The 27,660-nt window shown below is 37.5% G+C and overlaps 1 protein-coding gene across 4 annotated transcripts in view; it reads left to right on the top strand.

The window, feature by feature from the left end:
• lekr1 (Leucine-, glutamate- and lysine-rich protein 1) overlaps positions 1–27,195 on the top strand; it is a 110,793-nt gene extending 83,598 nt beyond the window's left edge. For 3 of the 4 annotated variants that reach the window (XM_069896880.1, XM_069896881.1, XM_069896883.1), the window contains exons 8-13: positions 4,550–4,627; positions 4,715–4,918; positions 13,935–14,028; positions 20,734–20,898; positions 23,119–23,418; positions 25,610–27,194. In XM_069896880.1, the coding sequence (XP_069752981.1) occupies positions 4,550–4,627; positions 4,715–4,918; positions 13,935–14,028; positions 20,734–20,898; positions 23,119–23,418; positions 25,610–25,996 (1,228 nt within the window). In that variant the 3' untranslated portion in view covers positions 25,997–27,194. Of the gene's footprint in view, positions 1–4,549; positions 4,628–4,714; positions 4,919–13,934; positions 14,029–20,733; positions 20,899–23,118; positions 23,419–25,609 lie in introns of all 4 variants that reach the window. The other variant, XM_069896884.1, reaches the window with a different exon arrangement.
• Positions 27,196–27,660: the final 465 nt, after the last annotated feature.

The following is a 27,660-nucleotide window of genomic DNA, read 5'->3' as shown; positions in this document are numbered from 1 at the left end:
GTGGAAGTTCTGGCCTCAGGCAGCTCAATCCCAGCACATTGTGTCAGCATGCAGGTTTCTTTTGAAGGTTGTACAACTGAAGTTATTTTCCTAGCTATTTTTCAATAATATGGCTAACAGGAACAATTCATCTCTGCTGCCAGCAAATTCACAGAACTGCCCAAGACTCCCATTTCCCCAGGTTTAACAAATAACTGCACATATATTTTTTAAATGAACCAACAGCTTGGGAAAAAAAGTGATTGCACATGAGCAGAAAAATTATTTGAGCTATTAACAAAAATATACTAAGAAATGTTTTTCAAAAGTAAATCTGTGTTCCCTCTACCTGTAACAGAGTAAAATAATATAAATATCAAAAGATGTCTTTACTTGAAATGCATATATGGCTATTAGATTTAGTGCTTCCTAATTTCCACAAGAGAGCATTCATGAATCACACATGGAGGGAAGCATTATCGCTGGGAACAATCACTGGAAAGCATTATCGCTGGGAAGTTCTCCTGTGGAATCTAATTCTGAAGCACAATGAGGAACCATCTGTGCAGAAGTTCAAAACTTCTGCATAGTTAAAGAAATAAATGCCTATGTAAGGTTTCTCTTTTTTGATACTGCACCACATGTTAATACTGGAACATGTAGAAAGAAAAAAGCTTCACAAAAATAAAACTGAAAATATTGCATATGCATAGGACTGTCAAAATTTGAAAGATGTTAAATGAAAACCAACAGGTTCAAAGTTCATTTATTGTCAAGTCCATAAATGCACAAAATCTGTTTAAATTTGTTTGCCCATAAAGGCACATAAAAAAGTGCCACTAATCCAGCACCCCTACCGAAGTGAAAGTCATTACAGAGAAAAAGTGGCAATGAACTGCCTCCTCTGTGGCCACATGGCCTCTCGTCTGTTCCAGTGGTGAGCCTGAGGTCCAGGCATTCAAGTCACCATTCCTTAGACTAGCTCAAAATCTCAGATATGATCAGGAACCATAGAGGCCTTTCAGGAGCCCTGTTTGTCATTAGCACCCTCACAAGTCTCTGCTCCAATACCATCAGCAGTCTTCAGCAGCCAGCCCACAGTGAGTCTTTCAGCTGAGCCCTGTGCTGATCTGCAGCTGTTGTGGAAGAAAAGGAATCTCTGTCGAGCCTTTTAATGTAGCCTGTAATATATAATGTGGATTGTTGATTTCAATGACTCAATAGAATTCTATGAACTAAATATCCAGTTATCCTTGATTGTAAAAGTATAATGAACATGCCTAATGTTAAGATGTGATTTCTAATGCTCATCTTGGTGTTTCCTTCAAATTTTCCAAATTCCAGAAAACTTATATGACTCCAGAAGAACATTTAGCTTGATTTTTCTGGTCAACCTGTCTGTTGATGATGCTTTGCCCTTTTTTCAAAATAATAATTTACATAGAAAATCAGACTTTTATGAAGTTGCTGCAAATTACATGCAAACTTAATAAAATTCAGAATTACGAGCTATCTTGCACTTTTCAGTGCAAGTACTTGTTTGACAACATGATAATTGTTCATAAATGCCAGTCTCATTAGCTCAGAAATCAATTCTATGTCCATTTTTATTTTCTTGCTTTTTCATCGTTGCTTCTCTCTTAATTCAGTCTTTCCTTTTCTCCCTTTCTTTGTCTTTGTTCCTGACTTAACATCAAACCTATCCATTCTAATTAAATACTCCATTTTCAAATCTAGTTTCATTCCTTCACTTTGACATTATCAACTGCACTTCCTGAATGCCTGACAATTAAAATAAAAACAAAAGCTAATGCTATTTCAAATTTAATTAACCGTCATGTGGTTCAAACAAATGTAAGCTTTGAATTGATGCCATACTTTTTCTACATGAGTAGCATGTGTTTGATATCAGCAATGTTTTATTAACATATTCTGTTCTGCTGTTGCATTAATAATTCTGCTGTGGTTAGCTCCATTGTGATATTATAAAGCAATTCAAATACCTTCCTGTTTCCATCACTAAACAAATCAAGACTCATTTAATTATATTAACAAGACTATACAATAGTTTTCTGTCTTTGCTTGACATTCTTTGGTAAGGCCTTTGATAAGGTTCCGCAAAAGAGGTTCCCTCATTAGGTATTCATGTTGAAGTAGTGAAATGGATTCAACAATGGTTGGATGGGAGATGCCAGAGAGTAGTGGCGAAAAATTGTTTGTCAAATTGGATTCTGGTGGTTGATGGAGTGACTCCTGGATCGGTACTGGCTCCATTGTTGTTTGTAGGTGTGTTGTGTGAATGAGGAAGGTTTTCAAAGCTTGCAGAGGGATATACACCAGTGAGAAGAGTGGGCAGAAAGATGACAGAGTTTAATACTGATAAGTGTGAGGTGCTACATTTTGGAGGGAATAATCAGCAAAGAAAATACAAGTAAAATGGTGGACAATCGGGGAGTGCAGTAGAACAAAGGGGATTTAGGAATTCTGGTACGTAATTCCCTGAAAGTGGAGTCACATCTAGATAGGGTGGTGAAGAAAGCTGTTGGTACAGTGGCCTTCATAAATCAGAGCATTGGGTACAGGAGTTGGGATGTCATGTTGAAAATTGGGAAGGCCAAAGTCAGAATATTGTGCGCGGTTTTGGTCACCAAATTATAGGAGAGATATAAACAGAATAGAGAAAGTGCAGAGAAGATTTACAAGAATGTTGCTTGGGTTTAATGGTTTGAGTTACAGGGAAAGGGTGAGCAGGCTAGAACTTTATTCCCTAGAGCACACATGTCAAACTCTGGCCCGCGGGCCAAATTTGGCCTGCGATATAATTATATTTGGCCCGCAAGATCATTTCAAAAATGTATTAGAGGTGGCCCGCTGGCCGCCGCGGCAGTATAGCGCATGCACAGCTAATACTATAAATCCCAGAATGCATTGGCGTCAGCCCGCTAATCCCCCCCATCTCCTCTGTTTATGTTGCAGGGTCTCACCGAGGACTCTGGTTTTGGGGCCTGGCAGGTGTCAGGGGAAGCCAAGGCCGCTTCCCAGCGCCTGGAACCGGAGGCCTCGGGCCTGACCTCGCCAGGACCATTGCCCACTCCCCCTCCCTGCCGCAGGCCGACCCGCGACTCACGGTGACGGGGCCGCTGATCCGCCGAGATGCCTCCGCATTGTCGTTGTCCAACCCGATCGCTCCGCAAACCCCGCCCTCCCGCACACAGGCCTGAGTAAGGAATTTGAACTTTAATCTCAGGATAAAACGATCTTCCAATAGTTTCATGTCACTGTGATAAATATATTCCTGGTTAAAAATGGTCCTGCACCTGGATACAAGCTCATTAGGCATAAAACTTGAAAAGTGTGTAAATCAAAGGATATCTGTACCAATGGAAAAAGGGCATGGCAAATAACCCTGCTAGAGTTCATGCCCACAATCAGTCACCCATTGGATTGTTTCAGGAATCATGTTATTCTCCCACATTCTCAATAGCCCTCAGATTTTATTATTCGACAGCACACTAGCAACATTTGACAAATCCTCTATAGAGAAATATTATTGATTGAATATTTTATTTCTCATTTGTTAATGCTTCTGGAAAGAGTTTATCCAAAACTATTATTAAACATTTATTTTAATAAGAAAAAGTTTAACATTACATATGTTGAAAGAAGAGAAAACATGCAGATGTTGTTGAAAATTTTCAATAAATATTTAGTTCGGCCCTCGACTTAGTCCAAGTTTTTGATTTTGGCCCTCCGTGAATTTGAGTTTGACACCCCTGCCCTAGAGCATAGAAGATTGAGGGGTGATTTGATAGAGGTATTTAAAATTATGAGGGGGACAGATAGAATAAATGTGGATAGGCTTTTGCCATTGCGAGTGGGGGAGATTCAAACAAGAGGACATGGATTGAGATCGAAAGGGGAAAAGTTCAGGGGAAACATGAGGAGGAATTTTTTCCTATTTTTTTAATAATAGTGTGAGTGTGGAATGAGCTTCTGGCCAAAGTGGTAGATGTGGGCTTGATTTTAATATTTAAGGGAAAGTTGGATAGGTATATGGACAAGAAAGGTATGGAAGGTTATGGACTGGGTGTGGGTCAATGGGACTAGGTGGGAGAAGGTATTTGGCATGGACTGGAAGGGCCAAACTGGCCTGTTTCTGTGCTGTAATATTTATATATTTTCCATGCTGTAATTCTAGAGTTAGAACTTTAGTTTTGGCTGTTATTATTAAAACTTGCATAATGAAATATCCAAAGGAGTTTCACAGAAACATAATCAAATAAATTATACAACACATATAATTAGATGTTTTGGATGTGACCATATATTTAGTTGAAGGGCTATGTTTTAAACAAGAATTTAAAACACAAGGGGAGTTGGAAAACAAAGAATTTAGGGTTGAACCTCTTATGTGGCTTAGATATAAGGGCATGGCCTTCACATTCAGCCAAAGAAATTTGAGATTCCACAGGAGTCCAGAATTAAGGAAAACCGTTTTCTTCTATGAATATTTAGAAATTAATTTTGATGATGAAAAATTTAATCACTATTGGTTTTATACCAATCACAGGAATAAATCAAAAGAAGGAGCAGATCTTCTGTCAAGGCTAACTGAACTGGACTGTGCACATGAAGAACAGCGATCTAGGTATATGATAGGTCTTCATTCGTAGTTGTGCATTACAAGTAATGTATTCAAAGTAATTTTGACTGCTGGTCTTTTTTAAAAAAACAGTTATTGCAAAGAAATCAAAGAAAAAGAGGAAAAATTGCTACATTTTGAACAGAAGTGTAAAGGCTTAGAAGAGCAACTGGAAGTGAAACACCATCAGGAGACAGAAGTTGAAAAACAATCCTCAAAATCATTAAATGAACTTCTGACTTTAAAAGATGCCCTCAGTGTAGCAGAAGAGAAACTTGCAGCATTAAAACATGAAAGGTACATTTACATTATACAAGGAAATGATACTTTAAATGTAAAAAGAACATTTGTACCATGCAAATTATTTCAATTCCCTACCTCCCTGCATGTATAATCATACCCATAGATGCCAATATGTTTTCACTTTTCTATTGATCTACTTATGATAAATTAAATGTTTGCAGATTTCATCTATGATAATATTTACAGAACTTTATTTCAAATTTCTTGAAACTGAAATCTGAGTAACTTTTTAAAAATTTATTCAGTTTCATTTCTAAATGTATGTTACAAATATCTTATGTAAATCAGGGTCATGTAGAAATTTCCTCTAATGCAAATTTATTTTCTGGAATTCAATCAGGTAGTAAGTAACTTATTGGCAGAGCAGAAGACAAACTAAATACACTAGTCCAATGGCAAAACATTCTAGATCCAGAAAATATTCCAGATTCTTTTCTTAAGGCATTGGGAAACTTGATTGTTTTTTGAAAAGTCAAGTAACTTCAGGGTCACCATTAACGATAATAGGAGCAGGAGTAGGCCATCTGGCCCATGAAGCCTGCTCTGCAATTCAATAAAGTCATGACTGATCTGGCTGTGGACTCAGCTCCACTTACCTGCCTTTTCCCCATATCCTTCAATTCCCCTACTATGCAAAAGTCTTTCTATCTACCTTGAATATTTAACGAGGTAACCTCTACTTCTTCCTTGGGAAGAGAATTCCTCTCTGGCAGAAGAGTTCCTCCTCATCTCTGCCTTAAATTTACTCCCCTGAATCTTAAGGCTGTCTCCAAGTTCTAGACTCATCTCCCAGTGGAAAGATCTTTACTTTTTTTTTTAAATCTTACTTATTTCTCTTTCATAATTCAAAATGTTTCTAAATAATCCCTTTTCATTCTGCTAAATTAATGAGTTAATAGATTAACTCCCTCATCAACCTGGTGAACCTCCTCAGTTCTGTCCAAAAGCTAGTATATGCTTTCTCAAGGAGACAGAACTGCAGACAGTACACCAGGTATGGCCTCACCAATACAACAGGATCTTTGAGTCCACAGCCAGATCAGTCATTATCTTAATGAATGCCAGAGCACACTTCATGGACAGATGGCCCTCTCCTGCTTCTATTTCCTATGTTTGTATATTGCAATCACTATCTAAATAATAATCTGATCAACTATTTTTTCTTCCAAAGTGGATGACCACACATGTACCAACATTGTACTCCATCTGCCTGACCCTTGCCTACTTGCTTAACCTATCTACATCCCTCTGTGAACTCTGTGTCCTCTACACAATGTGCCTTCCACTTAACTGAGTGTGATTTGCAAACATAGATTATGCAATACTTGGTTCCTTCTTCCAAAACATTAATGTGTATTCTGCCTGATAGAACCATTTCAATCCAGATGTCTCACTATTTCTTCCTGAATAATAGCTTCAAGTATTTTCCCTGACAACAGGCATTAAGCTATCTGGCTGTAAGTTACCAGCAATATTTAGAATTTCTGCAATTTCTTTCAGTACCCTGGGATGCAGTTGATATTCTGAACAGTTGCAACAGCCCCTGCAGCTCATCATTGATTGGTTAAATATTGGTTAACAATCACTCGCATTATAATCAGAAGGTCTTCAATTACTACTAGGTATTGGATTCGTTTGTTTTGCTTACTTCAAATATTGAACATGTCCACTATTCTGCTTTGATTATTTGCACAACTCACATTTTCCACAACTCCTTATCTTACTAGTCTTGTATGAAGCACCTTATCAAATGCCTTCTGGAAATTCAAGTGCTGTATATAATGTCCACCTGTTCCTTTTTCTCCACTGTGCCCATTATATCCTCTAAGAACTCCTGTGCATTTAATGAACATGGCCTGCTCTTCCTGAATCCATGCCATGTCTGCCTGATGGAACCATTTCAATCCAGATGTCTCACTATTTCTTCCTGAATAATAGCTTCAAGTATTTTCCCTGACAACAGGCATTAAGCTATCTGGCTGAAAGTTACCAGCAATATTTAGAATTTCTGCAATTTCTTTCAGTACCCTGGGATGCAGTTCATCAGGAACAAGGGACTTATCTACCTTTAGGACCACTAGTTTGCCCACCTCTTTAGTTATAGTGATTGTATAGAAGTCCTCACCTCCAATTGTATCCTTAACATTTTTTGGCATGTTACCCATGTCTTCTACTGTGAAGACTGACATAAAATAATTGTTCAAGGACTTGTCCATTTGAATTTTTTTTAAATTTAATTACTTCTACGAAACTTTACTGCTGTATTCTGGCACATAACATGAGTGTCGGAATAAAGAGTAGGCTGAGATGCTTAATGCTCTTTTGTACATCTTTACTGGACAATTTTTCATTCTAATGTCTTGTTTTTCTATCGAATAGAGAAAGCTACCATTCAACCCATAAGTCTTTGGCATTGAACAATCCCATCAATCCCATTAGTGGTAATTGAAGTTTTCTGCCAATAACTTCTGTTGTGTCATTATAGATTTGTAAATTTGCTCATTCTAAATTTCACAAGCTCTGTTTAATGTTCAGCAGATAATCCAATGTTCCAACTATTACATAAGCAGGATCAAATTTGATAACTAGGAGTGTGACAAACTACTCAATTCCAACAATGAACTTTTCTTTTAGCTTCTCAATTGTTCAGCTGAGGTACTCAACATTAATGCAGTCCTCATGGGGCAGGATGTTGTTTTCACAAAAACATTTGATTTCCTTCATCTTCAGTTCTGATTGCCAAAATCGTGACAGTTAAGCCAATGGAAACTTAGAATGGTGGAGATTGTCCTAAATATATGCTATATAAAAAAAAAATTAATGATTTTGGTACACCTTGATAAAAGGTTTGGATCTTTTTCATGAAGCCCGATAAATATATATCTTCAATAATAATACGAGAGATAAATCATGATCATGTTCACCAGCAATTCATTGGATAAATGCCAGCTACCAACAGAGACTGTGTTATTGTACTTTGGACATCCACACAAACATAATGTAGTGCTGAAGTATGGAATGAGCTAGAGGTTGGTTTACATTTGATCTCTTATCCCATCACTGACTGTCCATAACTTACTGAGTGGATGAGGTCAATACACTCTCTATCTGGCCCTTCAACTTGATGCCAACCAGCGAAGAAATGTCTGGTGCAAGGGGTTCCCAACCTTCACTAAAGAGTAAAGCTTAGTTTTTTTTTCCAATTTTAGTTTAATCAAGATTAATTATTTTAAATGAATTTATTACTTTTAAAAATATTTATTTTTCAGCATCTTCCAATTGTTTCAAAATGCCAATCATTTGGAAACCATGGTCAAGAACATCTGACAGCATAGGCTGACAGTTGACCATCTGTATAGGTACATAAATTCAGCCTATTATTCTTGAGGAACTTCACAGAAATATCATAACACAAAATTTATCACCAAATGTCAGGTATTAGGACAGCTATCCAAGAGTTTGCTCAAATTATTTTGAAAAGAAATGGAAAGGTTATGGAAGAAATTGTCGAGTTTGGGTCCTGGACAGCCAATGGGGCTAGAAATAAAGAAGCAGAGAGATTTTGGATCTGTTGTAGGTACATTTCTTGGATCATGTTACATATGAAGAGAATAGGAAGAGGCTATGGATGAATTTGAAGGTAAAGACAGGAATTTTAAAAAGTGACCCATTTCCAGCTTCTGTAGATCGGGATGCACACAGTGAATGAGTAATTTAGGATAGAAATGTCTTGCATTATGTCCCAGATAGTACAAGATGGGGCTGGTATGGATGAAGACATCAAATTTGGAGGTGACAAAGGCACAGATGAATTAGGCATTCAGAAATTTCAAAGATTAGACTAATTGATAAATTGTTGTAATAAAAGACCTACTGACCAATTTTCCTACAATAACTAACCCCTCTATTTTAATTGCACCTCTACCCAGCTTCTTTTTGTCCATTTAATGTTCAACCAAAAGTTAAATTACAAATGTGAAAATTTGATAGCACTGGTATTTTCTTATTTGGCCAAAGGCATTATTTTCATTCTAGTTTGTCAAGACTACATAGTACATATTCTGGGTCATGACATCGTCGATTTACACTGACTGAATGAGTAATCTTTTTGGAATTCTTGTTACATCCTTCCATCCTGTAATAGCAAACTATATAGCGCAAGATTATACATTTATGGTGCAAAGTGTTTATGTGCCACATTTGTCATTAACCTCACTGTTGGTAACAGCCTATTTCAGAATTCTCTCATTCCTTGTTTTGAGCTTGGTGCAAAGACCCATACAAGAATTTAAAGGGAAACATTAATTTCTGTCATGAATGTTTTTGAAAGTAAAGTTAGACTACATGTCCTTGGTGGTTAGACATTGAGCTATCATTAATGGAAAATCAGCTTCTGCTTGAAATAATTATTTCTATTTGTGGCTGTAACTGTGTACTTTAAATGTGTTAATGTTTCTCTTGCAAAGCTCAAATGTTGATGTACAGTACTCAACTAGTACAGGTGATCATTCAGGCAATTTGACCAGATGCCTTATGTGGTTGTTAGTTACAAAAATTGCAACTCCAAAGTATGTAATGGAATATCTGGGATTATGAGAGTAAATACTAAAATTGGGTTATCTTTTATTGAACTGGCTCTAGTTACATTGTTAGTAGCAGTGCAAGAAAAAAAATGGCCCTGTATCTCAAACAAAATTTTATCTCCCATTGTTTCGTACAAAGAGTGAAAGTAGGGTGTTTACTACCAATAATTCCAAGAATGTAAATGACAAAAATATTTTGAGCAATTATTTAAACCCATTTAACTCATACAAAGCTGTCAGTAAATAATTTTTCAATATTTCCAGGATTCCTTCCTTCAATTATTTCTTCCCCTCACCCATCATAGCCAAGGGAGCAAATATCCCATCAGTTTTCATAAATTGTCTATCCTCAGATAGCTCAACTTGTAAAATATTTTGCCAAACATTATGACTTTATTATAAATTAATAGAAACAATGCCCAAACGAGAATCCCATGAACTTAGGCAAAGCAATCGTCATATAATAAGCTGCCCCTTTGCTCTGTAGACTTTGCTCTTCAAGAATCACAATTTCAGTTGCAAAAGCTGGTTGGTTTTCTATATTTTCAATGTGTAGTCACTTTTGACTTATTTGGTTTTTTTTTCTAGGCATAATGTTTTATTTTCTGACGAACACTTCCCCATAATTTCATTCTTCTTTGCATGTAATGTATGGAGAATAGAAATTACTATTAGAGCTTCAAAAATAGCAGCATTATTGAGAAGATAAATTTGTGGTGCCTAACAAATTAAGGTGCATACACATCCAACCGGTATTCTCGGCTATCCTGAAACTTCTATTTCTTGGTCCAACCATACTTTAAATGACTGGGAATGTTATTTGGTGCTAATTTTATTACTCCCATTAATATAGGACTGCCTGTGTCAACATTGCAATGTTCTGCAAAGAATGTTTAAATGCTGCTTGATTCTTCCCAGAGAAGTGATGAAATTTCATAAAATGAATTTTTCATGCTAATGAATTCCTCTAAATCAATTCAGGGCTAGCAACTGCATCAGCCATTTAACAGAATAAATTTGTTCAAAAGACAACACCTCCATTCCTTTCACAGAGAAACAAAAGCAGGGACAGAAGTAGGCCACACAGCCTTTTATGCTTGCTGCTCCATTCAAAAACACGCATGACCTGATTAATGACTTCATCTATTTTATTATCTTAGACCCCTGATTTCTCTAGTTCTAAAATTTTAGTGCCTCAGATTTGAAATAATGAATCTGTTTATTTCTGGAAAGAGGATTCCAAAAATTTGTAACCCTTGGAAAGAGGTACTTTCTCCTATTCTTTTCCATTTACATCCCTTTATTTTGGATCTATATTTTATAACTCCGGACAGTCCCACCCCAACAAGAGAAACCTCAACACACTACTTCTCCTAATCCAACCCCAAGAATTTTGCATGTGTCGATAAGATCACCGCTTAGAACTTTAAGCACCTAAAGTGCAGATTCACATTATTCAGCTTTATTTCATACGGCAGCCCCTTCCTCTCTGGGATGAAGGAGACAATATACAAGTGCTCCTCTACTTACAATGGGGTTAAGTTCCCATAAACGCATCTTAAATGAAAATCGTAAGTCGAACCATCGTACGTAGAGGAGCACCTGTACTGTAAAATATATCAATAAGAGAAAGATGCCTGAAACTGAGGGTGATGTAGTAGCATGGATAGAGAATTGATTAACTAATAGAAGACAGAGAGTTGGAATATGTGGGAGTTTTTCTCATCGGCAATCATTGTTGAGTAGAGTACCACAGGAGTTGGCTCTAGGCCTACAACTGTTCATGATGGACATTAATAATTTGGAAAAATGACCAAATAGAACCGATCTAAGCATAACATGAATATTTAGTAATGGGTACACTGTTGCAAAAACACTAATGGCAATGCCTTTCAATGAAGTGTGCCCTCTGGAATAAAGGTTAGGTTGTAGCGGCTGTGTAGTGGGCCGAGCAGGCGCTCATCGTGGTAATGCGCACCGCCACCGTCAGTGCAGTGCACGGACTTACCCAAGGGCTGGCACGCTAGCAGTACTGAGTGCCGAGGGATGACACGTTGATCAGCTGGGTCCCCTGCTGAAAGGCACGGGATGTTAAAAAGTTTCAATTTAAACCTGCTGGTCCCGTGGACCAGTATCTGTCCCTTAATAAGGTCCCACCTTGTCCCGTGGAGCCCAGGACAGGCAAGGAATAAAAGTTACTTGTAAAGCTTCAATAGTTGACTACTCTGGAGTGTTTGTATTTCTTTAGTAGCTCTACTGTAATGTCCTGAAATCAGAAAGAAGAGGTGGCTTGCATTCTTGGGTTTGATCAGTCATGGGGCCTGATGGTGGATTAGTGGTCAGATAAAAGGCCAGATTGGAGTGAGTTGTGCCCTCGAAAGGTATAGAGGGAGATATATGGGTGGGGAATTAGATGTGTGGATAGGCAGAAGAATAAAAGCTAACTTGACTTTATGGAGTCCCATCCTGGCACTTTGTAACAAAGACTTTGTTTTCTTGGGAGTATCTGAACTTTGACACCAACAAGACAACTTGGTTGAATTTGTCCTGTAGTACCTCAAAGTAATTATTGTATGAGATGTGATGCAACTGGTGTCCATCTGCCACATGCATGTGAGGAAGGAACAAATATCTGGAGTGATGCATAGCAAACATAGTTTGAATCATGTAACATTAAATAAACGTTGCCACATAATCAAACGTCTAGGCCAGTGCACCCAAATCCTTGAATTATTGGCAAATAATTGTGACGGGTTTGTTGAGTTTATAAATATCAGATTAGAAACTCAACCCTGCTTTGACCTTAAATATTTTCAATGTTAGAAAAAAATCCAATTCTTAGCTCTTTATCACCCTGATACAATATTTCTACCACCTTCACAAGTTTCTGATACAAATCTTAGTCTTGGAGTTAATAAGCAAAGTCTAGAAATTCATCCTCATTTATTATGCCAAGTGTTGCATTTTGTGAAAATTATGAAATCAGCTCACAATTCTGCATTAAGCATTTATTACACAGATCAGGTATTAAATTCAGATTCTGATGATTCCAATTTGGATCTTTATACAGAGCTGTCAGTTCTGTACCATATTTATTCAGACCACAAAGAGAGTCAGCATTTAAATAACTTTATCAATGGCAGCCACAGTACATGAGCAGAAATGGCATTCTAGGAGGCAAGGGAAAATGTGGGTTTACACAATTTGTCTATCACCATTACCCTCCTCCCCCAATTCCCAGGTGATGAATTGGATCAACTCCTGTGCCCAATGTGGTCCCAAGCCACTGGCTGGTATAGGTTGATTAAGGGGCCAGTGGTCACTGGATAGAAATTTCAAAGAAAGCACGATTAAATAAACCTGATGTCCGCCATTAAAAATTGAGGCTGGAAGAGCAACGTACACGACATAGATGAGGTACTACAGATCCTGTAACTGTCATCTAATTTCCAACCTTGCCTCGTGCATTTTTAGTGTATTTGTGAATTAATAGTGAAGGTCACAGTCTTCCTCCAAAAACAATTTCCAACTGTTGGGGAAATGTTCGCTGAACCAACTGTGGACACGTGCAGAAGTTCCTTAACCAATATTTTTGATGGTTGCTCATTTTTTTTTATGATATTCACCTGGCATGATCTCATGGGCGCAGAATGACTTTTATCTGCCATTTGCTCACAAATAGCACAGTGTAAAATTGTCTGCACAAATGGGTTCAGATTTTAGACATTAAAATGGATCACCACTTGGAATGAAATCACTCAAGACCATTCATTCTGCCACATGGATCCTTTCCAGGGAGTTGCAGGAGGACTTCAGTTCAGGATCTTTTTAAAAAAAACTGAGCCCAATTGCAATAGGATCGGTGCCTGTGCTTTCTAAGTTCTTGCAGTCCCATTGTGAAATTGGTGTGTGTTTTTGTCCAGAAAACTTGGTGTGATGTAAATTATTTTATTTAGCAAACACCTTTTTAAGAACTCTGGTGTTTCATCCTCTTTTCTATTTAAACAATGCAACCATGAAGGTCATTAAGTTAGATACATCTGGAAATTTCCAATGAACATAATTATTTTAAAATTGAGGTTTCATTTCTCATCCAAGTTTTCTAAAGTTGTGTTTGAAAGGCAGGTCCTCTTTTCCCATGATTCTCAGACAACCATGTCTTACTCTGCTGCTTTCACAAAGAATTTACAGCACCAAAATAGACCTTTGGCCAATTGTTCATAAATATATCGATGAGGAAACATTTGCCAATAACATAGCATCTTTTCCATCTTCTGAATATTTCTATTGATCGCTTAACATTTTTTGTACACTTCAGATTGGTATTCAGCAAAATATTTTGGCTACACAAATGACTGTTCTGTGAAATAGTGTATTGAATATTGTTAGTTTTGAGCTTTATCAGTAAGTTGATTGACCACTTACAGGGAACAGATGATAATTTCACATCACAGCAGAATCGAGGAGTTACAAGAAAGCTTTAGACAGAAGTTAAGAACTGAAGAAAGCTGGAGAGCAAAGGTAAGAAAACTGTTAGATTTGTTTCATATTTTACTATCACAATAGCATGACATTTTTTTCATTCCTTTCTCAAATCAGTAATTCCTCCACAATGTAAAATATTGATAACTCGATTGAAGATCTAATTTGGTTTGGTTTTGAAGGTGTACATCCAAGATTTTCGGTACATTCTTGTGTTAAAAGGAAACTTTACAAAAAGCTTTGATTAATTAGTGTATTATCTTTCTGTTTGCCCATTTTCACTTACACTGGCAGACATTTTCACTCGGAGCACCTGACCTAATATCATTGCTGCTCTGGAATGACTAGTTTAGGATTGCCTAATTCGAAGATTTACTCAAACATGCTGAAATTTATTTTGAATGGCTCCTCCATAACTATAATGGAAGTGTTACACAGATAACCACAATGAAAATTTTCCTAGATCCTGTCCATTATACATGGATTTTGCATTACAAAGAAATGTCCAAGTTTCCATCATAAAATGTTCATCTCCTTTGACACAAACATGCTACAGATATGGAAAGTGGTTAAAACAAAAATTTTTAAAATGCCTGATACATCGACCTGAAACATTAACTCTGTTTTTCTCTCCACTTATTCCTGATCGCTGAGTATTATTCGGTTCATTTCTATTTCCAGAAAATGCAGTTGATTTATTTTCTGATGAAAATCTATTAACAGATTTGTGTCTGAATCAAATACTACTCTCTATTGCTGGATTCTTCTGTGGAATTCAACAGCAGGGCTCAATCTTGCCAATATTTCCCAGCATTAGGACAAGTGGCCACATAATCCAGGTTATATGAAGCTGGATTTGAATCTGCATTTAGTTGATATCCATGCTATACAATTTTGTAGAGGTGCTCACAGCAAGTCGCATTCTAAAACTATGTAGAAGATTCAAAAAGAAAAATTAGGATTCGCGACAAAATGAATTTCTTTGCCCTTCAAGATGAACAACATTTTGCACAGTTGTGTTAGGGTTGGCATACTGACCATGTAGATAGTTTCATGCCTTCAGTGACTTGGGTTCATTCCCAACCTTGGGTTGCCCTTGTGGAGTTTGCAGTCTTGTGAATGTACAGATTTTCCTCAGAAGTTCTGGTTTCCCCCCACATCCCAAAAATGTGCTGGCTGTTGGTACTTTTCTTATTTACACGAGATCGTGCTCTGCTCCAATAGCACAAAAGCACTATCTACACTGTTGCATGTCACTTGTTTTGCACGAGAATGATCTTTTAATCATGTTAACTCATAGTTATTTTTAAACCAATACCCTTGGCTGCTGCAAGAATCTTGCTGCGTATATACTTTGAGTTTATTGTCATATACATTGTATAATCATCATTAATTAGGGTGGGTGAATTGTGGGGTTGTTAATGAGCGTATCTGAGAGAATAGTTTCAGTGAAATGAATGTGATAGTGAGATTAATGGGATGTTTCTAATAGTTGGCACAAACTTAATAACCTCCTCTGTTATAAGGAAATATGAAAAATGAGAAGTTCATGTTTGCTGCTAATTTTCAAAAAGAAAGAAAAATGCTGAAATTTCATGTAACAGCAGGCCAGATAATTTTGGACTGATCCAGTTGCCTAGAACCATATTAATCTCAGCTAGATGTGGAAGATCTATCTCACTTGTTCTCTGAATCCTCAAATGAGGCACCAGGATACGAATGGTGACCAGTCTAGTGCAGGGTTGGACTTTGATTGAAGGTGAGACTGGGGCAGAGCTTTGCCTTCAGTCATTGAAGCTGCACAGTTTGAATACTTCTCATTTGGCTCCTAATTTTCCAGTCTGCAATCGTCAATTCTATCATTAAGGATTTAGAATTAGTTCATTCTATTATAAGGAGAAAAATAGGGTAGAGAGAGTCTTTTTCCTAGTGCGGCAGAGTCTAAAATTAGAGGGCACAGGTTTAAGGTGAGAAATTTAAAGGAGATCTGAGGGATCTGTTTTTCACTCAGAGAATGATGGGTCTATAGAATTATTCATATTTAATTGATGTATAAAATGTAATATAAAGTTGAATTACAAAATATAGCAACATTTCTCTTTAATCTCACCAGATGAAAAGATTAACTGGAGTCTTTTTTTGAATATTGGTAAGGGATGAGCACCTTAGTGTATTCCAAAAATTGTGTTTTATTGGTGGACTTTATGGTTCTGCTAGTGTATTATTAATGTGTATTATTAATCTTTGCCAATGCAGAGATCATCTTTCGTTCCATATAATGCCATTCTGCCCCAAACTGTGTTGTATTCAATTGTTCACTTGGTTTTTAAACAGCAGGTTACTCAGAGATCCTTTTTAAGTAAGATACCTGAGTAGGATATTCCTTACCAATAGAGGTTAAAGAATTTATCTAAACAAGTAACAACAACAGCAGATTTTCTTGCTCTTGGCTGGCACATTAAATACAGAAAAATCATGCAGTGTTGAAGGGCCTGTTTCTATCCCATCAAGCTCTATGACGTTGTGGTGTATCTAAAGTTATATGCAATCGCACTACAGCTTGCCAGCTTTTACACAGCAGTGACCAATGAAAACAAACATGCTGTATGCCTTCTTTATCACTCTTTTTATTATGTTGCCAAATAAAAATGCACCAAAAGTCATGCCATATTGGGCACATAATTCTCAAGATGTACATACACATTCAAAATAGGCTACACCTAAAATTTGTTTTGATTGAACTATTTGTTCTGTACTTAATGGAGGCAAAAGTAATTAGATGTGAAGAGCAGTGTATTATGAATAGTGAAACATAAAAATACAAAAGCATTCAGAAAAGAGAAAAATCAAGAATTTGAAGATCAGATAAATAAATTTCTGCATTGTTATAAATGTAATTTACTGAGCCACAGATTTGACCCTGATGGTATACAAAATCAAATTCTCATAACCCATTTTATAGACAATAGATGCTGGAGTAGGCCAATTGGCTCTTCGAGCCAGCACCGCCATTTATCGAATCATGGCTGATCTTTCCCTTTCAATAATCAATCCCAGCCTTATCCCCATAACCCTTAACTCCCCTCCCCACAAGAGTCTTATCCAACTCTCTTAAATCTATCCAACGAACCCGCCTCCACTACAACTCTCTGGGTAAAAAAAATTCTCCTAATTTCTGTGTTAAATGGCCTTCCCTGTATTCTTAAACTATGCCCTCTAGTCCTAGTCTCACCCATCAGTGGGAATATGTGCTCTGATTTCACCCTGTCAAGCCCTTTGATAATCCTAAATACCTCAATCATGTCTCCCTTCATCCTTCTAAACTCCATCGCATATAGTCCAGGTTTTTCTAATCTATCCACATATGACAATCCTGCCATCCCGGGAACTAACCTTGTAAACCTGTGCTGCACTCCCTCTATAGCAAATATGTCCTTTCTTAAATATGGGGACCAGAACTGGACACAATACTCCAGGTGAGGTCTCACCAGGGCCTGTACAACTGCAGGAGGCTTCTCTACTCCTATACTCCAATCCCCTCTTTATGAAAGCCAACATACCGTTCGCCTTTTTCATCACTTGCTGAACCTGCATGCTAGTTTTCAATGACTGGTGAACAAGTACGCCCAGATCCCTTTGCATTACCCCACTCCCTAGCTTAACACCATTTAAATAATATTCTGCTCTCTTGTTTCTGCCTCCAAAATGGACAACCTTGCATTTACTCACATTAAACTTCATCTGCCATCTTTCCGCCCACTCCCCTAAACTATCCAAGTCCCCGTGCAATTTCCAGACATCCTCCTCGCTCTTTACACTACCACCCAGTTCAATGTCATTTGCGAATTTGCATATGTAGTTATTTATCCCCTCATCCAAATCATTTACATAAATGATAAACAACTGAGGGTCAACACCGACCCCTGCGGGACCCCACTCGTCACATCCTGCCATCCAGAAAATGACCCGTTTATCCCAGCCCTTTGTTTCCTATTTCTCAACCAATTATCTATCCATGACAGCACCCTACCCCCGATACCATGCTCTTTGATTTTGCAAACTAGCCTCCTGTGTGGGACTTTAGCGAAGGCTTTCTGAAAGTCCAAGTACACCACATCCACTGGCTCTCCTGAGTCCACCCTCCTTGTTACGTCCTCGAAAAATTCCAGGAGATTAGTCAAGCAAGATTTTCCTTTAAGGAACCCATGCTGACTAGCACCGATACTATTATTCCTTCCTAAGTGTTCTGCTATTTCTCCTTTAATGATGGATTCCAATATCTTCCCCACCATCGATGTCAGGCTGACCGGTCGAGAAGTTCCCGTATTCTCTCTCCCTCTCTTCTTAAAAAGTGGTACAACATCAGCCACTCTCCAGTCTGCAGGCACTTCCCCAGAATCTAAAGAACTTTGGAAAATGTCAACTAGTGCTTCCACAGTTTCCAGAGCAACCTCTCTAAGCACCCTGGGATGCAGCCCATCAGGCCCAGGAGACTTATCAGGCCTCAGTTCAAACAATTTGCTCACAACCACCTGCTTCTGGATCTGAAGATCATCAAATTCTCTGTTTCCTTTGGTAATTTCACCAAGTCCTTAGATACTGCTTGACCCCTACTCCTATTCTGATCATAACCTATATCCTCCTTTGTGAAAACAGATGCAAAGTTATTGTTAAATTCCTCAGCCATCTCCATGCCTCCATTGATAATTTCACCTTTCTCCGTTTTCAAGGGCCCAATTTTGGCCCTAACCAATTTCTTCCTTTTAACATATCTGAAGAAGTTTTTGCTATCCCATTTTATATTACTTGCCAATTTTCCCTCGTACTTCATTTTCTCTTCCTGAATGACTTTCTTAGTTTCTCTCTGTTGGTTTTTAAAGGCCTCCCAATCCTCTCACCTCCCACTCTGCTTTGCCATCTTATACCTATTTCTTTTAGACCTGATACTGCACTTGATCTCCTTTGTCAGCCACGGCTGCCATTTGCTCTTCGTAGAGCCTTTCCTCCTCTTTGGGATGAATCTATTCTGAATCCTATGAAAAATGTCTAGAAATACCTGCCATTTTTGTCCAGTTGTCCTCCCAGCTAGAATGCCCTTCCATTTTATTTTGACTAGTTCCTCCCTCATTGCTGTATAGTCACCCTTATTTAGCTGTAGCACTAATGATTCTGACTTGTCTCTTCTCCATTTCCATTCGCAGATTAAAAGTAATCATATTATGGTCACTATTACCTAATAGCACCCCCTACCTCAATGTCCCTTATTAACTCCACGTCATTGCACAGTATCAAGTCCAGAATCGACTTCCCTCTGGTAGGTTCTGTCACAAGCTGCTCCAAGAACATATCTGAGAGACATTCAATAAACTCATTCTCATTTTGCTTTGAGTCAATCTAAGGATTTGACTTCCTATAGTTGTATCTTCTAAGGGTTTTAGCACCTGCTCTTCCACCTATTTATTGTATTCCCAGTGGTGGGCTATTGTCAACCTATGATTGTTTAGATGCACATCACCAGTAAGTTGTTCAATGACCCTGTTGAGAAATTAAATTATTTTGAGCAGTTCAATGTTTTTGTATGTTGCATAAAACTTTAAGTAAAAATCTGATAACAATACGTGATTGGATACTTACTGCACCATTTTAATTCTGCACATTAGTTTTAGACTCTCCGTGAATAGGATGTGCTTTAAGTGTCAAGTATTAGGCAATAGAGTCAATACTTAGAAAGATACAGAACTGAAACCGGTCCCTCAGCCGACAGAGTCCACACCAGGCATTTATGCTAATACTATATTAATCCCAATTTTTAAAAAAATTCTCCATCAAATGCTGCCAGATACTCAGACATACCATACCTACATTTACAGTGGTCAGTTAACCTACCAACCTGAATGTCTTTGAGGCATGGGAGGAAACCAAAGTGCCCAAAGGAAACCCACATGAGAATGTGCAAACTCCTCTAAAACAGCATCCAAGGGCAGGGTGGAACTTAGGTCTCTGGTGAAGTGACACAGTGGCTCTACAAGCAACACCACCAAGCCATTCAATGTTTATTTGCACATCACCTGCCAAATTCCTTTGCTTAGGCATGTCTCCTGAATGGCATAAGCCACAAACATGGATTCCCAGCACCACCAAACATGGCCCATAAATTACTGCATCCTCGCATCAGAAAGATCAGACATTTTCCCTCACTTCTGGATGATTTGGAATAATCCTATCCTGACCCTTATGAGGTCCTGATTCTCCAGCCCCAAAATGAAGGTCTGAGCCTTCCTATCCAGGACAACACCAGCCTTTTTAGCTTCAATCTGCTCAAATTTCTCTGCAGCTCCACAATGGTAGAGCTAGATGGAGGTTAATGTTTGTGTGTGCTTTAGCAGTCTAAGGCTTGTTATATTAAAAGTGATACCTTGGGCCTCATCTGTAATGAGACTTGGTTGCAGGAGCCCACCTCTTAAGACATACAGTGACTCCTTTTGCATTGCTGTTTTTAAAGCCTTCACTGGTACAAATCAATTTCTAGACCTTGGTGATTCATTTGAGTTTAATTCAAACTGATTGTAATCATAATGATTGAAAAAATGTATCTATTTGTGTTCTAATAGTAAAAAGAAACTTCTTAAAGGAAATATATTTCTTGCTAAATAAATTGTACAGTATTAGGACAAATATGCAGTGACTAATACTTGTGATAGCAGAATGCTATTCAATTAGGATACTGTCATGCTTTTTCTCCAGATGGATTCAGAGCTGTCCAAGCAGCATACAAGACACTCTGCAGAGATTAAGAAGTTAACACAGCAAATGAAGGAAGAGGCAGAATATGAAATTCATATTGAAAGAGAAAGACATCAAGAACTAATAACTAAATACAGAGAAGAGTATAAGACACTGCAGGCCAAGGTTTCTAGTACATTTTAATCAAAATGGTTTACAACATCCTATCATCTCAACAATTGTGTGCATCTGTATTTCTAAATAACAAATGATTCAGCAATCTATACAGCCATAAATTCTGCTGGGGGAGAAATTCATCCTGCACTAAATCAACATGGATAGTTGTGGCTGCCAGTACACTCCAATTTCTGAAATTCTTTCTATAGTCATTAATAGATACTTGTTTGTTACAAGCATACAAGGATGAATTGCCTCCCCAAAATCATGTTATTCTTTTTGCTTATTTGGAAAAAAGCATCAATAATTATTAATTTCTCAATGTTTTTATTGAGAAAAATTCTAATGTACATTTAAGAGATATGCATTGTCTATGCTCCATACTACGCAATTTATTTTTCTTATTTGATAGAAATTATACTATCACAGCCTTTGTAATCAGTCAGGTTTCAATGAACATCATGATACTGTCTGAAGAAGTACCATATTTTTACAAACCTGGTACCCTCTCCACCCCCCCCCCCCCCGCGCATTATATGTGTTTACATGCTATACGAGAATAGTTTTACATGATGAAAAAATGAGCACAATTGATAGCGGACGTTGGAAAGTCAAATTGGGAATTTATAGCGGGCGTGAGAATGTAATAGCGGCAAGAATTTATAGTGGCTGTGGGAAAGACGTAATTTATAGCAAGCAGGGGACTGTTATAGCCAGCATGAGAAAGTAATAGTGGTAATGAAAGAATGTGCACAAGATGTAGCAGGCATTGGAAATTTTGATCTTGGGAATATCTCTTTATACAGAATGCCATGGTAGCCCTATAAACACGACATTCTGGCTAAGGAACTGCACCTTATCAATATTAATTGCTGTCCCTGAGATTAATATATCAAGTGCCTCTGATTTGAGGCAACATTAGAATTAAAATCCTGCTCAACTCTGAAGCCTGTCTTGATCTATTTAATTGATTCCTCTCCAAAGCTTGTGCTTGTTATTATGTTGCAGCAGGATATCATCTGTATAATGGGTGATTGACACCTCTGGGGGAAGTTGATTGGGTGTTAATTGCAGGAGATTAACTGTGGCATGTGCTTTGTCTCATGCTCTTTAAATGCAAATTGCTTTTGTCATGCATATGCATGTTATATGAAACGTTTTTACACAGTTTATGATTTTCTGCGCGTTATATGCATGTGTGCATTATATTAGTGAAAATATGGTAATCAGGTTTCAATGAACATCACAATGCTGACTGAAGAAAAAATTGGGGATTGAACAATATCTGAAATATTTAGCACTGAAAAAGGTGAAAATTTTGAGCTATTATGAAATGATGTAAAAGGAAAGGGAGAAAAATACACACATGTTGAGCTGTCATGTCAGGTGTCAGCATATCTAAAGCACTGTTGTCCTGAACGAAAATAGGATAGGCAATTTGTCATTTCTGATTTTATTGTAAAACTGCGCTGGGTAAGTCACGTCTCCAGAATGGAGGACCATCGCCTTCCCAAGATCGTGTTATATGGCGAGCTCTCCACTGGCCACCGAGACAGAGGTGCACCAAAGAAGAGGTACAAGGACTGCCTAAAGAAAGCTCTTGGTGCCTGCCACATTGACCATTGATCTCGCCTCAAACCGTGCATCTTGGCGCCTCACAGTTTGGCGGGCAGCAACCTCCTTGGAAGAAGTCCGCAGAGCCCACCTCACTGTCAAAAGACAAAAGGAGGAAAAACCCAACACCCAACCCCAACCCACCAATTTTCCCTTGCAACCACTGCAACCGTGTCTGCCTGTCTCGCATTGGACTTGTCAGCCACAAACGAGCCTGCAGCTGACGTGGACATACCCCTCCATAAATCTTCATCCGCGAAGCCAAGCCAAAGAGAAGAAATATCTGCTTTATTGTATTTGTTGTTTTAACAAAGGGACTTTGACATCAAATATAATGCTATCTCTTTTCACAGAAACTACTTGACCTTGAGTGTTCCATTTTTATATTTTGCTTTTGATTTGGATATGTCACAATGATATCTTCCAACAATAAAAAATATTCCTGAAAAACATCTGCTGAATGATCAGTATTTAGAGATTCAAATTAAAGAAATTGTACACATCTATCTATGTAATTATAAATTGGAGGGCAATAAGATTCAAGCAACAGAATATCTTGTATTTTGACTCATTCTGTCTGTCTATGAATCAAGTTTTTCAATGTTTTATCATCAGATTCCTGACAAAGTCAGTGCTGCTACCAATGCATTACAGGTGGAAATAAGCAAGATGAAAATGAAGCTTCAGGAGACCCGATGCCAGCTCACGCAGAAGGAACACTGCAAAGATGATGAAATCAGGAAACTGGTAGAAATAGTCTCTCAGTTGGAGACTCAGTTAAAACAAGAACAGAACAAAGTAGAATCCATGAATGGGGAACTAAGGACTGAAATGGAGCAAAAATCTGTAGAGACAAGAGAAAGACTGCAGGAGATACTACATCTGAAAGAGGAGCTGGGCCAAGCAAAGAAAGAGGTATGGATCTATAGATTAATAACAAAGGCCTTTAAAATGTTTTGGTAAAATAGCTCCCTAACTGTTCAACAAGTTTATTCATAAAGTAGTTGTGCTGCACACAATATCATGGGTGGACAGTTAGTACAACACTGTTAAAGTGCCAGCAAATGGGTCTGGGGTTCGAATCCCACACTGTCTGTAAGGAGTTTGTATCTTCTCCCCATGCCTGCGTGGGTTTCTTCTGGGTGCTCTGGTCTCCTCTCACCATTGAAAAAACATACTGGGGGTTGTGGGTATAACTGGGTAGGACGGGCTCATGGGCTGAAAGGGTCTGTTACCCTGCTGTATGTCTAAATTTAAAATAGAAACTCCATTTTTAACACTGCATTGTGTACCAATTAATGGAAGCCTCCATGTATCGTTGTTAACACATGCAAGGACATTAAAGATGATTGTATTCAAACACACAGGTATTATGGACTTTGGGTTTTTTAGGTCTTTATAAGATGCACAGCATATATCCTTAGCAGTTGACATTTTATCAGAAAATGAAGAAGGTTGAAGAAGTCAGTTTTGTGACACAATTGTTGATAAGAGTGAAGAGTAAATTTGAGTTTTCATCCTTCTATGACTTTATTGGTAATCACAGTATTTTCAAGTACAGACATGATATCAATGGGGATTTTATTATTTATCATAAAGGATGGAATTGCATTATAGTAAATTCCTTCATTTTCCCCAAGAGCAAAGCGAAAGGGAAAAGAGTCACCTTCAAGCCCTTGGTATCTGATATTACTAAGATCTTAAATGGGGTAGAATTTCTGGGATACAGAGATGGTTTCAATATTTTTTGTTGATTTCTAAAAATAATTTCTAATAGGAAAGTTGCAAAGTTAAAGCCAGCAGAAGGTGGCTCCAAAGTCTTGCTCCTTCCACAGGAGCATCCACAAAGCCATTCTCAAAATATTCAATATTGTATGATCTAAAGGGTGAGGGATATTGGCAGTGATGTGCCAAGGTCTAATCGACCCTAGGTTCAGACAGGAATGTTTCTACTGTTGGGGCAAAATACAACGTATACTTTGTGGCATTATGTTTAAGGAAGTGATTTCAAGTAAATCTGTAGTTAACATGAGATGCAGTTGACATAATTGCATTCCAAATGATGAATGTATTGATTTCAGAGGAGCCAAGTTTGAAGAGCAGAGTGCCATGCTCAACTGCTGCATGTGGGATTATTACCAATTTTCACGAGCGATGAGTTTTTAAGCATATGATTTCTCCATTGCTTTTCTTACTGAGGGTGATTTATATTGACAGGAGTGAATGCTTTCTGGGTTGTCATTGTCAGTCAAAAGACATGTCACAATTTACATTTGAATACTGGCAACACAAGACGTACCAATTCCCCATGTGTGGCCATTATTGGAGGGTAAATATTGGCATGGTATAGTTTTCTGGTCAAGGCTCAATACCTTTAGGTGGTGAGAAAGAAATCAATGAACCAATGAATGAGGAACTGAGGACTGAAATGCAACAATTCAGTACCCGCTCAGGCAATGGAAATTCGTCCTTACAGAATTCATGCATTGCTACCGAGAAATTTGAAATATGGAATAAAATTCGCTCACAGAATTCATGTGGGCAAAAAGGTAATGAATCGACAGAGTTTCCCCTCCAGCTCATGTCTCTTAATTTGATGCAGCTCTGTTAGACAAAAATTATAGATCCAAGGAGTGCAACCCCTCCATAACATATGGGCAGGAGAAATAAAATGTTGATCCAGCATATAAACAGTTCCAATTATTTATTTTCCACTTTCCATATATATTTGACTCTGGCCCTAGCTTTCCTCTTCAAATCTAGTAACTCATCTCTAAATGAAGATATATTTTCTGAGATGCTGCTGTTACCATAGTCTTTCTCTGCAGGAACATCCAAGAAAAGGGAAGATGCATCTGTTCTCCCACTTTTTGAAAATAAATTTGTTTTTGAAAAAGCATTCCATTATCAGTGATATCATTAACTAGATTGTTTTCTGTGACGTAGTAACTTTATTATATTACAAGTCCAATGATTTTAAGTGTGTGATACAATATGGATTGTATGAGTCATTTAAATGATGGAGTACTCTGATCTTGGTATCATGTAAGTTTCACAATACACAAAGATCCAGTTCTGAAAAATCTCTGTATGCTCCTATTTGCAGAATACTTTCCTTGCAGAAACTGTGCGCAGAGAATGTGAGGAACGTTACGAACTCACCGAAGCTCTTGGTCAAGCCAGGGAACAGTTGATGGAATTAAAAAGACTCAGTAGAGAACCTCCATATTCTCACCATACAGTTAGCCAAAGAAGTCTCAGCTCTTCCTCCTCACGTACAAGCAACCAGGCATGCAAGACTCAAAGATTTCTCGTGAACAGCAGTGGGTCAAAAGCTAATGATATTCAAGGGCACCCAGCAAAACCTATTTGCTTAAATAGTGCTAAATGCACTGCTTTACCAGTCATACCAGTACTACAGCCATCAAAAGGGAGGACACCATCTGTGAGTGAAATTAAACAGAGGATTGAAGCAGCTGTAAAAAGAAAGTAGTCTGCTTTCAAATTCAGGGTGCTGTATTTAGGAAAGGAATAAACCTGATTAGACTATTTATTGTTGTATATTCTTGAACATAATAGATTCTAATGATGAACTTAAACCATGTATTTTCTGCAAAGAAAACAAAGTTGTTCTGCATTAATAATTTTAATTAGAGTTTGACCTAATTATTCTGACAAGTCACAAACTGCTTGCTGAGAAAATAGAATGATGCTGAAGTCCACTTATATGGATCCTTTCTTGTTCTTTCACTAGTTCATGTATACTTTCATTTTTAGCAAGGAGGCGTACAAAGAATTCCAAGTGTATTCTAATTTGGGTCAATGTATTCTTTTCACACTTGTAATTCTATCTCATTAAGATAACCAAGCAAAATCACTGGAATTCTTTTCTAATCTTTATTAACACGTTTTTTAATTATTGGCCTTGTTCTCAATCCTCACACTCGTTAGCCTTTTAGAGATATATGCCTTTTCTACAAATTAATGAATCTCGACTGCATTTTATTGTTCTGCTCTTTTCCACACTCACTAATCATGTAACATATGTTAAATTTGCTTCATCATAAATTAAAGAGAAGCTTCCAGAGCAAATACAGAATCTGCTGGAAAATAGCGTTTGATTTGTGCAGCAAAGAACATTGCACTGACGGGCCCCTGATCGAAATATTAATTGGCTTCCCTTGCATTAGATGTTGAATGCTCATTTCCAAATGCCAAATTATATCTAAGCCAATAGGTCTACTGCAGAACTATTAAATACGTAATGCTGCTTCAATTAATTCAATGCAGCTGGTCAAGCATATCATTCCCTTTAGAAACTGGTGTTGGTTATATTCCTTTTGTATCTTTTGATACCAGAATATTTTGCTATTAAATTTTCTGTAAAGTTGCCATTATGTTTTCCACAGCAGATATTGAAACACTTGAGCCCTCTTCGATTTGTTCCATCTTCTTTCATTAATACAAATGCTACTTCAACTGTCTACCAGTTCTCTCTGGGATCATTCCTTTATTGTACTCTTTGTACGTGCTTAAATATATTCCATTTGATAAGTTTTATTCTTCTCAAATTTGATTACTTTATACATTTTAAATTTGACATTAACTCCCTGTTTATATCTTTATTGACATAACATTTTTTATTTCTCATTTAAGAGAAATACAAGTACCAGTAGATTCTTTGTCCTTTCTAAATTCCATCAAAAATAAATTGATCCAAAATATTTTTTTGTAGCTATGAAAACTGTATAGTTCAGCCTTTTGCAATATTATTTAAAATATTTTAAGTTTGTAATGAAGACTTTTTAAAAACAATTGATGAATGGATAAAAAATAAAGTACATTATTTTAAATTAAAGTGTTTATATCAAAAGGAAATATGCTTGATACTGGGGGGGGGGGGGGTGGGGGAAGACCAATGAAATCCATGTGTAGCTGACAAACAGATTTCTGGAACATGAAAAACATGCTGAAAATTCTGTGAGCTCTCTAAAAAAGAACATTATTCTCAGTGCCTGCTAAAATTTTCCTCATCTTCAGCATCCAATAAATTAAAGTTTCAATTTTAGAGTAAAATCATGTGTTGTTGTTCAGCTGTTTTGGAGTCTGAAGAATGCATTTGTGAGACTTGAGACCAGGTTTGTATCCAAGGCAGAT

The sequence above is a fragment of the Narcine bancroftii genome, chromosome 9 (assembly GCF_036971445.1).
Source record: "Narcine bancroftii isolate sNarBan1 chromosome 9, sNarBan1.hap1, whole genome shotgun sequence".
In the NCBI taxonomy this organism is placed as follows: Eukaryota; Metazoa; Chordata; class Chondrichthyes; order Torpediniformes; family Narcinidae; genus Narcine; species Narcine bancroftii.
The sequence above is the reverse complement of the archived record's forward strand: the minus strand, read 5'-3'. Positions and strand labels throughout refer to the sequence as shown.